Source organism: Capra hircus, chromosome 11 (genome assembly GCF_001704415.2).
Source record: "Capra hircus breed San Clemente chromosome 11, ASM170441v1, whole genome shotgun sequence".
In the NCBI taxonomy this organism is placed as follows: domain Eukaryota; kingdom Metazoa; phylum Chordata; class Mammalia; order Artiodactyla; family Bovidae; genus Capra; species Capra hircus.
The window spans coordinates 73,705,891-73,718,790 of NC_030818.1; the positions used below are offsets into that span (position 1 = coordinate 73,705,891).

The 12,900-nt window shown below is 54.0% G+C and overlaps 1 protein-coding gene across 8 annotated transcripts in view; it reads left to right on the forward strand.

Moving 5' to 3' along the window:
• The window catches only part of DNMT3A (DNA methyltransferase 3 alpha), a 104,354-nt gene that overhangs the window by 26,056 nt on the left and 65,398 nt on the right, over nt 1-12,900 (forward strand). For all 8 annotated transcript variants that reach the window (XR_001918835.1, XR_001918834.1, XR_001918836.1 and 5 more), the window contains one exon: nt 324-578. Coding sequence is in view for 5 of the 8 variants with exons in the window: in XM_018055548.1 (XP_017911037.1) it covers nt 516-578 (63 nt within the window). In the remaining 3 variants the exon portion in view is untranslated. The remainder of the gene's footprint in view (nt 1-323; nt 579-12,900) is intronic.

Genomic DNA, 12,900 nt, shown 5'->3' on the forward strand with positions numbered 1-12,900 from the left:
TGCCACAGCCGTGCGGAGGCCCCGGGGGAGACTGTCGTCCCATCGCTGCCTCGGAGGCAGGTGGTGGGCCCCCCGAGGAAAGCCAGGCAGGGCCCTGCTGCCAACTTGGCTGCCTCGATTTACCCTGGCCCCTAGGGTGCCGGATCCAGCCAGCAGCCGTGAAGAAGAGTCAGGTTGGAGGGGCAGGCTTCACAGGCTGGGGGGTGGGGGGTTCCCTGAAGCTGAGGGGCTGGCTCCGGGAGGGACTAGGGGTCAAGTGGGAGGGCCTGGGTTGCGGGGAGTGCCTGCCCTGCTGACCCCTCTTCTCTTTTCTTCTTCCACAGGTGGAGTCACTGGAAGCCCAACCCCACTGGCAGCCTGAGGCCGCGGTTCCCCAGGGTTTCCTCTCCGCACCTGGATCTATGTCTAAGTTGTAACTCTTGCTTACCAAGACCACGATAATTCCTTCCCCAAAGCCCAGCAGTCCCCCAGCCCCGTGCAGCCCCAGCCTGCCTCCCACCGCCCAGCTGCCCGCAATGCCCGCCAGCGGCCCCGGGGACACCAGCGGCTCCGCTCTGGAGCGGGAGGAGGAGCGCAAGGTGAGCGGCTGGCTGTACGGGGATGGGGGTTAGTGCTGGGCGCTGGACCGCATTGCTCATCTCCATATGGGGCTGTAGGGAGGAAGGAGTCTCCTTCTTTTGTGATAAGCAAACTAAGGTGTAAAGACGTTAAATACTGGAGGTCAGGCTCCAGGAGCTGGTCTCTAAGCCCCCACCCCCACCCCTCCGCGGTGTTTGAGCTGAACTTCAGACCCCAGGTCTGTGTGATTGTTAGGGGTTGGGCTGGCAGGGGCCCCAAACCTGGCTTCCTTTCTGAATCGGCCTCTTAATTAGCTGTGTGTCCTTAGTCATTTTACCTGGTTTAGTGGCCTCTGTTTGCCCGAGGGGTTAGTAGCTTTGGGGAGGCCAAAGACAAGTTCAAGGAGCTCTGTAGATGGGAGGCCTGGTGAGGACTCCCCCTGCCTCACACACAGCCGGCTCACCGCGGGGCATGGGGTGCGGTGAGCTCAGGGTGGCACCAGCCACGGTAGAGACACTGGTTTCCCGCCCCCACCCCACCCTGGCTCTGAGTAGGCGTCACTTCTGGCCCTAGAGCCAGTGACGTCCTTGTTTTTAGGGCCCCAAGAGGAGTGACCTGTTCTCCCTTCTGCTGAACTCTAGGATGGGCCCAAGCCAGTTAGAAGAGATCCCTGCAGACTAGTGGGAGTCCCGGCTGAGTCCTGACTGGCTAGCTGAGGACCTCACCAAGCCATGTCCACCTGTCGGCAGAGCCACTAGAATCCCCAGGGATGGCAGGCCCCGCCTCCACCCTGGCAGGGAAGCCGTGCCAGCCACGGCCTTCCTGGGGCGTCCCAGCTGGCAGGCCCGGGCTGGTCCCCGCAGTGTCCTCTGCCTGCTCTCCTTTTCCTAAGCGGGAGTAAGGGGTGGTGGTGCTAGGTGGTAGCTGGGAGTAGCAGGGTGTGCTCATGGGGCACAGTTGGTCTTTCTGGAACCGGGGGGACACCTGACACCAGGCATGGGGCCCCTGAGCCCTCTGAGGAGCGGCAGCTCTGGGGACCGCGATCAGCTGCAGTTCCGAGACCTGCTCCTGCCTACTCTTCCCACCGTGTGTGCTTGGCTCCTTCTGAGGCTTGCTCATTCTTAGAGCCAGTTTCTGTTTTCTGGGTAATTTCCATTCATTTGGTCCTTGAGGACAGCCCTTGAAACAAATGGGGCAAGGACAGATGGTCCTGGTTTGTAGACGAGGAAGCTGGGCCCAGCTAATCAGTGGTGAGTCCGGATAAGAGCCCGGTCTTCTGCCCCACCTGTGTGGGTCCTGGTATGGACACACACACACACATGTGCATGCATGAAGCCCAGAAACCTGCCTTCCCAGCCCAGAATCCAGTAGAGTGCCTTAGGATGAGGGGCCGTGTGTGCCTCCAAGCTGGGGACAAAATGCATGTTGCAGCCCACCTGCTGGGGCGCCTAGGGGCTGCAGGTCAGTCCCTTTCTTTCTGATCCCATGGGCTTTCTGGGCTCCTCCCACCGAGGACTCAGACCATAGCAGACCCACACCCTGCCGTCAAAGAGCCAAGGCCACCTGCGGCCACCTGTGCTCTTGATCCGCAGCTGTGGCCATGACTAATTCCCTTCCCTCCTTGGGCTTGGCTTTGCTCCTCCATTGACCCTGACCCCCTCCCCTCCTGGCTGGTGCTGACACTGCTCTGTGTCCATGCACCTGCAGTCGGTGGTCAGCTGCCTCCGACAGATGAAGGAGACGGGGCAGACAGGCCACATTCCTCCCGTTACTGGCCAGGGCTTCCCCGGGCAGCAGAGCCCCCAGGGAGAGCAGCAGATGGGCTCGCTATCATGACAGTTCAGGACAGAGAAAAAGCACTGGCCAGAGAGTCCCAAGTCCCGGGCCCCAGGCCTGCGGATGTCATTTCCTGGAGATGGGACTTTCAGGCCCTCTGGGCTTGCATTTGCTCAGCTGTAAAATGGGGATAGTAACTCTTACTGTGCCTGTTTTATAGGGTGGTAGTGGAAGTCAGATGAGGTCACAGGCATGGAGTGCCCTGCAAACAGCAAAGTCTGGTCCAATTATGAGGGATTACGATTGCTATTATTATCTACCCATAGTAACTGCTCTGGCTCAAGAGGCAACAAACACACACACAGGCCCAAGCGCCTGGTGCTGATAGAAGGAGCTGATAGACAGGGGCTGGGGCATGGCGGGCGCTCCTCCCCGGTGTGCATGCTGGCTCACCTGGCACATCTCCCTGGCACCTCAAGGCTGGCTCTCCTGGCTCCAGGAGCCGCCCTGGGAGGGCGGGCAGAGATGCTGACAGCCACTCACGGCAGCCCGTGAAAGCCAGGCCTGGGGCAGGGGTGCCGCGTGGCTGCAGAGGGGAAGATGGGTTTGGGCCAGAGCCCAAGGAACCTGGCAGAGTTTCCAGGGGCGCCTGGCACAAAGGAGCTGTTTGGTGAGCCAGAGGGCAGGGGTGTGGCTGCCCACTGGCCCCTTCGCCGCCCGGCCCCACGTGCCCTTCCCACCTCCCCCTCCCTCCCCACCGGCCACGCCTCCCTGCACCTTTCACTCCAGTGCTTCCTGGAGCTACCAGGCCAGGAAGTAAACCAGCAGTTTATGCTGCTTCCTCTGCCTGGTGTGCCCTTTCCCTAAGCTTCTCTCCTCCTTTCTGATCAAAGCCCTGGCTTCAGTCCGCCTTGAATTACAGAGAGAATCAGCAGTTCTCAAACTGTGGTCTATAAACCAGCAATACCAGCAATACCTGGAAGCATTAGATATGCAGATATTCAGGCCCCACCCCAGACCTGCTGAATCAGAAGCTCTGGGGAGAACCCAGCGATCCTTGTTTTAACCAGCCCTCTAGGGGACTTGAGAAGTACCGGTGTGAATCATATCCAGCCCTGCCACTGCCCCTGGAGGGCAGGACCCCAATACTGTCATTGGGGTGGATCCTCAAGGCCTGACTAGCTCAGAGCAGATGCTCAGAAAATACCTTATGGATAGGACAGAGAGAAAAATGAGAGTGGACGAGACTCCTTCACTGGAGAGCAATCCCAGAGCCCGGATCAAGCAGTCAGGGCGCAGCGCTGGGGGCGGTAGGCTGAGAGCAGAGAGGTCTGCGTTATTTGGTGTCCTTCTGGCTCCTGCCCAGCGTCCCTTCTCCCTGCAGCCTCCCTCACCTTACCATCCGTGTGCTGGACAGGGACGGGGCTGCTTGGGGAGACTGGGAGGAGGCGGGCTTGGAAGGGGTGCTGAGCTCTGGGACTCTGGCCAGGAAGGGTCAGCTGGGTAAATGTGGCCACAGAGAAGGGAGGGGGAGGTGAACTGCAGGAAGGCCAGGAACCTGGGTCCTGGCTCAGAGGGAATCATGGAGATGGGGTTCTAGGTCCCGCTTGGAGGGGAAAGGTGGGGCAGAGAAACAGGGCAGGGGACCAAGAGTGTTCCAAGCCTCGGGGCTGGAAGGGCCTCCTCGGATCCTCAAATGTGAATCAGTGTCTCACAAGGAGTCCAGGCCCCAAGCTGGGCCCCTCATCTTCCTGCTCCCCTTCTCCTCTGGCCTCAGAAACCTAACAGATGCATTGAGTGCTGACTGTCTGCCAGGTGCTCTCTTAAGCTCTGCGCTTGCCTTCTTACAACTGTTCCCCAAGATAGGCTCTGTTATTTCCAACACTGTCTTATTAAAGACTAAACTGATGCTCAGAGAGGTCAGGTCACTTGTCTAAGGCCACAGAGCTAGCAAATGGTGGTGCTGGGATTATAACCCAGGCTTCTGAGCCTTTCAGGCTGCGACCCATGTGAAGGGTGAACAGAGTGGATGTTGCCTCCCTGCTGTGATATTCCGTGGTCCTAGCCACGTTTCTTCTGCTGCAAGTTAAAGAATGTTTATTTAGACTAAAAGTTGGGATGGTCAGAGAACACTTTTCTCTGCGTAGCCGTGCTCTTGCCCTGGGATGGATGTTGGGGGTACTCACCCCTAGCAGGAGCTCATGTGTGCAGGCTAGTATGCACGACTGGGTACATGTGCGCACGTGTGCATGTACACACACACACACACATATGCACGTACACACACACACACATATGCACCCAATACATGCTCTTCTGTGTAAAGACACTGCTGTATACATGTTGCTTCTTTCCCTTCTGCCTTCCCTCTTTTCTTTCTCTTCAAACTTGGGTTTTTTCCGAGTACCTGGCACATAGTAGGGCTCCCCGAGTCTGTTGGGTGAACTGAATAGACCTCCCTGGAGGATCTAGCAAAGGGAAGGGGATAGGAAGATACAAGGATGGGTAAGCCATGCCTGCCTTCGGAGGAGGGAGGCTCCTCCTTGGACAGTTTGCCCTCTCCTGCTGGCTAGGAGAAGCGCCAGTGGAGGTGGTGGGGAGATATGTGTTTGTGCTGGGGAGCACAGCAGGTGTGCCTGTGTATGCGTGTATGTGTGTGTTTACATACATGTGTATATATACACACATATGGCCAGCGCCATGAAGGGGGCTTCTCCCTCCTCACCTAAGTCCAACCCAGAGGCCTGGCAAGCACTGACTTCCTGAGCTCTGGCTTGTGAGCTTCAAGTGCATCCTTGGGTGGGGTTCCCCTGACTCCAGGCTCAGCTGTTCTTGCTGGTCCACAGGTCTGGTGCCCGCCCCCAGGCATGCCTTCCCTTTAGTGCACTTAAATTGCACATGGTCACTCAGGGCCAGCTCTTTGCTTTATAATTGTCACCATAGGGGTGGCCGAAATAGCCTTCCCTCTTACACATTTAAACAGTTCCAGAAAAGGCAGAAATACCCTTATCTCTTCAGGAACACAGCTAATAATAACAGTCCACGGATAATAAAAAATGTCCATTTTTAGCTCAGTAGAGTTGATTAGATGCTCAGGCATGGAGTGATGTAAATAGTGCCCTCCCCGCCCCCAGCCGCCCCAGAGCTGACCGGGACCTCCATTGTAGGTTCAGGCTCTCTCAGCTTCTCGAAGTTAGCTGCTACCACTTGTCGCATTTAAATTTGCAGTCAGTTCAGTCTTGAGCAGGGATCAGCTGGACTCTGGAGACAGGCCTGTGTTTCAATGTGGACTCACCTACATGACTGCTGAGCATTGAAATGTGAGGTTTCCAGGAGACAGTGTGTGTGAGTGGTTAACATAGGGCCCTGTAACAGATTGAGTCTTCTATCATTTATCTTGTATAGTTAACTAGCTGTCTGTCTATCTACCTTCTTACCTTTCTCCCCATTTGCCTGTCTCTCTGCCTACTGCCCTATCTGCACTTTGGTGCCCAAGATCTACTGTAGCCCTGAGGACTGAGGGCCTGGGAGAAGAATGGGGATGGTACAGATGAGGCTGTGAGTGGTGTGGGTTTAAGCACCCTGAGCGCCCCTGGCCCCTTCTGTCACCCACTGAGCAGAAGCAAAACCGAGGGAAGTTGCGGGATGAACGCAAATCCAATGGCAGCGGCTCTGCTATCTTTGGAGGCTCCATGAGGGGCCATGGGTGGGGAAGCCGAGCTCAGTTCTGTGGAGCGAAGAGGGCTGGCAGGGGGCTGAGCAGGAGAGGGTGTCCCAGGGAGAGTGTAAAGTGGGGTGATGCCCTTCCTTTCTGGCACCTGGGCTGGGCACAAGGACTGGACCTGGCCTGAAGCTGCCCTTATGGAGGGCCACAGAGCAATGAGGGCTCTCACTTGTAATCACCCCACTTAGCACACGCACAGCATGGAAAGGCAGAGTCTAGAGGAATTACCTGTACCTGGCAATTTCCTCACTTAATCCTCACGGTAGCTGGAGGTGCCCACTGTCATTATCCCCATTTTTACAGGTGAGAAGTTGAGGCTGAGAGAGGCTGAGAAATTTGGTAAAGGTCACATGGCGGCAGAGTGGTTTTACCTGGATTCTTTCTGTCCACGAAGTGAGGGTGGCTGGTGGGGCAGGGATGAGATGGTGGGCTGTGCAGAACCTGGGTGGGCTGCTGAAGGGGTGAGGGCAGAGGTGCTTGGGGCCCGCAGGGGTGGCAGCTAGCCGAGTGGCCGTGCTCCATCCAGCCTTCAGCACAGCGCAGGCCCTTGTGTGTTTAGGTGGTGTCTCCCGCTCTGAACTGAGTTCCCTATTTGCTTATCTTTATATCCAGTACACAGTAGGTGCACAATAAATGTTTCTGAGCTCATCCACAGGCCTGGCCTCATGGCAGCCCTAGGACTGCAAGGGTGGGCATGGCCGGGCTGCGGTGGGCTGGGTGTATATTGGAGGAGTTTCTCTTCTGGAAGGCAGTGAGGCCCCAGCATGGAGCATGGGGTGTGAAGGACCTGGGAGAAGCCATGGTGTGCAAGTGCCCAGGAGCTCTGAGGGTGGGAGGGGCGCACAGGACACGGCCGCTGCCCGCCCAGGACTGGATCCTTTTGGAAGCCGTGGAACACCTTCATCAATAATTATTACACGAAGCCCACCGAGCAGTCGGTTTAATGCTTGTTGAATATTGTTGGATTGTTGGAACAGAGGACTGCTGAGCTCTGGGAGGTGACTGAGAGCAGGGAGGAGGGGGCCCAGGAGGACTGTGTGGAAGTGTGAGCACCCACAGTAGTGTCCGCTGTCTGCCCTCCCGTCCGGCCTCCTGAAGCTCGCCCTGAGGCCACCTCTCCGTGGCCTGGCCTGGGCCTGCTGGGCGTGTGCGTGTGCATGAGCGTGTGTGGGGTGGCCCGGGGGTGGGGGTGGGGGTGGGGGTCCTGTGCCCGTAGCTCTACAGGCTGGGGACTCAGGTGCCCAGAACGGACTCTGCCTGCCAGAGAAGCCAATTCGTTTCACTGAATTCAACGACCACAGACAGGTCTTGGGAGGCCGGCCAGCCAGCTGGCAAAGGCTGGTACATGCTTCTTGTCCCAGGGGGGCCCGGGCAAGTGGCTGGCTAGATCCGGCAAGTTCATCCCCTCAACTCAAACACCAACTTGAGACATCTGCTCAGTGGATGCCGGGTTGGTAGCATCCGGTGTGCGTTCCAAAAGGAGCACGTGTGTCTGGCTGGCTATCTCTGGGCGAGGGCCTCGTGGGATGTGCTCTCTCTTAGCAGGAGGGGTCCCTGTCTAGGCATGAGGCCCCTGAGATAAGTGTGTGCGGATGTGTGTATGTGTGAATGCCAGCACATACCTTTACCTTGGCTTTCCTGCCTGCTCATGTCACACATATGTACACGTGCCAGGGGCACACAGCAGAGGGGGGTATCGTGGCATGTTGTTGTGGAAAGATCCAGGGGCTGGGAATGAAAAGATTTAAATTTTGGTTCTTAAGGCCTTCCTTGCTGGCTCTCTGATCTCTGAAAGAACCACTCTGAGCTTCAGATTTCCCGCCTGCGTAATGGAAAAAAAAAAAAAAAAAAAAAAAAGCTCTACTTTCTGTAAGGCATAAGAATAAAATGAAATAACGTATGTGAAAATGCTTTGTTAATTACCACGTACTATACAAATGCGAGAGATTATTATCGTCATGGCCCAGCTCCTCAGAATGAGAAGTTGTATGTGGCTTAAAATAATCCATCCAGTGAGCTGTGTTAAAATGTAGGTCAAATCCTAGCCTCAGAAGTTGAGAGAGCCTGATGATAACTGCCTCATCTAACAGACCTCCAAATGCGAAGGGGCTTTGAAACCTGTAAAGGGTTATATAAATTGAAGTGACAGGATCATGTTTAAGACAAGAAGGTACATTTTAGTCACCCTCTTGCCTGATTTACAGTTTTAATGATCAAGCAGCCCTTGAGCCTCCTGCTTGGTTGTACTGGTGCAGGTTTGTGGATTTGCACATGTGTGTCTCTCTCTCTGTGTGGACTTGTTTATTGAGCATCTACTATGTGAGAGTTACTCATCAAGTATTTTGAGTCCCTGCCCTGTGCCAGGTGCAAGGAATGGAGGCACTGGGGACAGAGGCCAAGGTGAATAAGAGAGTTCCTTCCTTGGAGGGGCTCATGGCCTGGCCAGGAGGAGAGCCAGCAGTCAGTTGCAGCATTGGAGAATGGGTACACTGTGAGAGGAAGAACCCAGAGACTCAGTCTAGTAGAGGGATGGGAGGAGGGGCCTGGGGGGGAAGGAAGGGAATCTAGGAGGTGAGGTTGGAAAAATCAGGGTTTGCTGGTCAACCTGAGAGGAAGGTAATCGTGGCAGAAACCAGGGTCTGTGTCAAAGTCCCAGGGAGGAAGCAGCCCACATTTGCACCTGGTGTGGTGGTTTTGCAATGGCCGGAGCTGCCAGCCAGAATCCTAGGTCCTGTCTTTACCAGGCTAAGGAGCTTGGGCTGATTCCGCTGAGCCCTGCGAGCCCCCTCCACAAGGGCTTAAGCTCTGTGGAGTGACATAATCAGTTTTGCATTTTGGAAAGATCATGGAGCCCCAGTGTTCCTAAGGATCGCACTGCGGCGGGTACCAGCCAGATGTTGAGGTTTGTCTGAGCAGTGAGTGATGGCTGCATATGCAGGCCTTGAGCTGGGATTTGCATGGGGGTGGGGAGGAGACACTTCTGGGAATAGTTCTGGTCCATACGTGCGGAGCAAAGGAAGTTGGCAATTCTTGAGTGCCTCGCACATGTCAGCTTTCCATATATTACCTCAGTTAATTGTTCTACCATTGCTGCGAAGGAGGTATTAGTATCCCCATTTTGTAGGTGCGGAACGCTAGGCTGGAGAGGTCAACTAGCTGGAAGGGCCTAGTGAGGAAAGAGCAGAGCAGAAAGTCTAGCCTGCCCCTCCCCTGCCCACTCCCCGAAAAGCCCACCTCCCTAGAATTTCTGCCCATTCCCACTGGAAGGATTGACTAATCCAGTCCCTTCACTTGACAGATGAGGAAACCAACCTGGGCTCAAAGCTTGTTCTGCTCAATTTGTTACTGTTTTCCAGCTGCTCCAAGTCATTGTGGATCAGATTCTTCCCTTTCAGAGTATTAGTGACGCCTCCTAACTCAATGCTACTTGCAGATTTGATAAGCATATTTTACATTCCTTCGCTCAACCCATCAGCAGGGATACTGAATGAAACAGGTCCCCTGACAGATGCGGGAATAAACCACTTGATACGCCTCCTTGAGGGGCACGGCCCCAAGCCATCTGCTCACCCTGCTCAGCGTATTATCCCCTCTCCCTCATGGGTGTGAACGTGGGCAGGCCCGGAGCAGAAGGTATCACCGCCTCCCTCTGCCCTGCTATGCCGCTACATCACGGAAGAATGACACGACCGAAAATAGCGCGCTTTTCACAAAGCTGTGTGCGGGGCCGGATGGAAAGGGTATGGGCCAGAGTCACTCAGACCTGGCTGCGACTCCTGCCAAGTCTCATGGCCACTTGGCTTCCTGAGCACACCCCAGGGTACCTGAGGCCTGAGTGTTGGACTGGGCAGCAAAGGCCTACTTGAGCCCCAGGGACGGGCTCAGGACAGGGCCCCAGGGACTCCCTGTTCTCAACACACCAGGACTGGACAGATGGTCTGGTGTCAGGGTCCTCCATCCCTTCCTCTTGGGGGTGTTGCTAAGTCACTTCAGTCGTGTCCGACTCTGTGTGACACCATAGACAGAAGCCCACCAGGCTCCCCCGTCCCTGGGATTCTCCAAGCAAGAACACTGGAGTGGGTTGCCATTTCCTTCTCCAATGCATGAAAGTGAAAAGTGAAAGGGAAGTCACTCAGTCGTGTCCGACTCTTCGCAACCCCATGGACTGCAGTCTACCAGGCTCCTCTGTCCATGGGATTCTCCAGGCAAGAGTACTGGAGTGGGGTGCCATTGCCTTCTTCGCTTGGGGGTGTTGAGTTGAATAAAATTCAACAAGGGAAGATGCACTGAGCGCCTCTGTGCATCGGGCCGAGAGTGCGTGGCTTAAGGTGAGGAATGACAGCAAGTCTCCAGATGGTAGGGGGTTGCCTATCAGGGGCCCCCAGAGGCTTTCTCCATATGCTGATGTGGGGGTGGGCCTGGTGGGCCTTAAAAGTCAGGTGTCTTTGTTTTCAGTCTGTGCAGGCGGCCTGGTGACTGGTTCCTGAGTGCTGTTCTGAACCTCTGACCGGCTTTCATGCCTCTGATTAATTCAGAGCAAAAGTTAGAAAATCAGATGAATCCTCCTGTAAGAAATGCAGTGTGTTAAAGAAACAGTTCAGAGGCCAGAATTTCTGGGTGGTGGGAGTCCTTCCAGACCCTTTGGCTGCCCAGAACGATCCCAACTCACCTCAGTATCCCACCCCAGCTGCTGCCTGTGCCTTCCAGGCCCGTCAGCCCAGACACAAGAACAGTCAGAGGCTCAGCTAGGTCTGGCCTGTGTTCTGTAGGCAAGTCCAGGGGCTTGGTGGGCCCTCTTTTTTCCAGGGAAGATGTTATTCCTCTCATCTGAGAGGCACGTGGAAAACCCACCAAGGGCTGTGTCTGTTCTAGGCTCTGGGAATTCAACAAGGGGATAAACCATTTTATTCATCTGTCTTCTTAAAAACCCGAGAAGCAGGCAGAATGGGCACCAGACACCTTTATGCCCCCATTTTATGGATGAAGCAACTGAGGTTCAGAGAGAATGGTCCTGAAAGCAGCACACAGACAAGCCAGGCACATAGCAATTTAGGTTTGCTCTAAGCTCCGCCTTTCTATGATCGACCGCTCTGTGAATGCTGAGTTACCTGGTCAGCGCAGTCAAGACAGTGCCATTTTAGCCTCTGTGGAGTCTGACCGAAAGCACCATCTCAGATTAAATTCACCACACTTGGTTAGATTCAGTTGCAACCTTCACAAACATTAAGTTGCACTGGGAATCCTTGCTCTCTGTGTGATCCAGGTGATTGTTTCTTTTTTTTTTTCCCCCCCATTTAATCAAATTTTTATTCAATGAAAGTATGTATAAAAACTTTACAAATCTTAGAACTCAACTGTACATGAAGTAGGATGACGGGATATTCAGTTTTTAACATACACGTACAGCACAGTTATTAACTGTTCTTCCGTTTCCCCTTCAGTCCTTATTTCTGGCTCCTGTTTTATCCTGTGAGACCATTCTCTTATTGGCCTAAAGGAAGGTTAATGGACAACTTTTACTGCTTTCAGGCCAATGGAGGAAATTTCAGGTGGTTTTTTTTTTTTTTTTTTAAGAAATGGGAGACTAAACATCAAAAATTAAGTTTTTTCCCCAAACAGCAATTTTTTGTCCTGATTTTTCTCTGCCATTTTTGATGCCTCGATGAATGTTGCCAGTAAACTATCAGCATTAACATTTAAAGTCATTAAAGTTTGTACATTTGCTCACAACTTTCCCTATAAGGTGCATATTCTTGTATCTTTCCCCCACCCCTGCATACTCACACTGATTTAAAAGCAGTTGACTGGTGCTAAAAACAAATTTACCATTGGCAACTGCTAGAATGACATGTTGTTTTCTATTCAGAAAGACAATCTATAGAATGGTACTCTCAAGTCTGATTTTTAAAACAACCAACAAATTTGTTGGAAACTGAAACACATATTTTGTTGTTATTCAGCTTTGAAAAAAGCCAGCAATTAGATAAGGCATGTACATTAATTCACCTGTTTACAGCAAGTATCCACACATATAGGTGATTGTTTCTTAAATGGAGGTGTCTGTGGGGTCTCGGAAGATTGCTCAGAACCAGCAGGTCTGGCCCACTCACCCTAGGCCCCTCCTAGAGGCCTCTTCTGTACCTGGCTGTGTCCCACCTCAGCCTTTCTGCCCTCACAGTCTCTGCCAGTTTTTCCTGAACAGAGCCTTGTGAGGGCCTCTGGTCCCGAGGTAGCCTTTTCTTGCTGCCCTGCACCCTCCCCTCCTGTCCACAGCCAGCACCGTGCTCCCTGTCCTTGGCTTCTTATCCAGACTTCCCTCAGCTGGGCTCCGCAAACTGTCTCATCGGCCCCTCTCGGGGCTGTCAGCGCTCACTGCTGTGTCATTCTGCACAGCTTCTCCAAAGGCTGCCATGCCCATCCCTAACCAAATCGCGCTGCCCTCGACTTCTCTGTGTCTGTCAACTTTTGCCTCTTGAGTTGGCAGCTCCCTATTTTCCTTGCACCCACAGTACACTGGTGTCCACTTTCTGCTCCTCTAAACACTCTCTCCATGTCTTCCAGCTCGACCATAGCTTTCCCCTTGGTGCCAAGGCCTGGCATCTCTGTCATCGTCTCTTTGCATGTCTTCCGAGAACTCCCAGAACCTCAACTGTGATGCCCCCAAATCTCCTTCCTGGTTGGGTCTGTCCCAGATGGGCCTTGAATGGATAGATGGAAAGAGGGGCCAGGGTTGCTCTTCCCACAAGTCTAAGGTCTACGACTGGTCACAGTAGGTTTTCGTCCGCATGTCTCACCATCACCTGAAAATTAATGTGGCAAACCACAAGCTATTTTGAAATCAC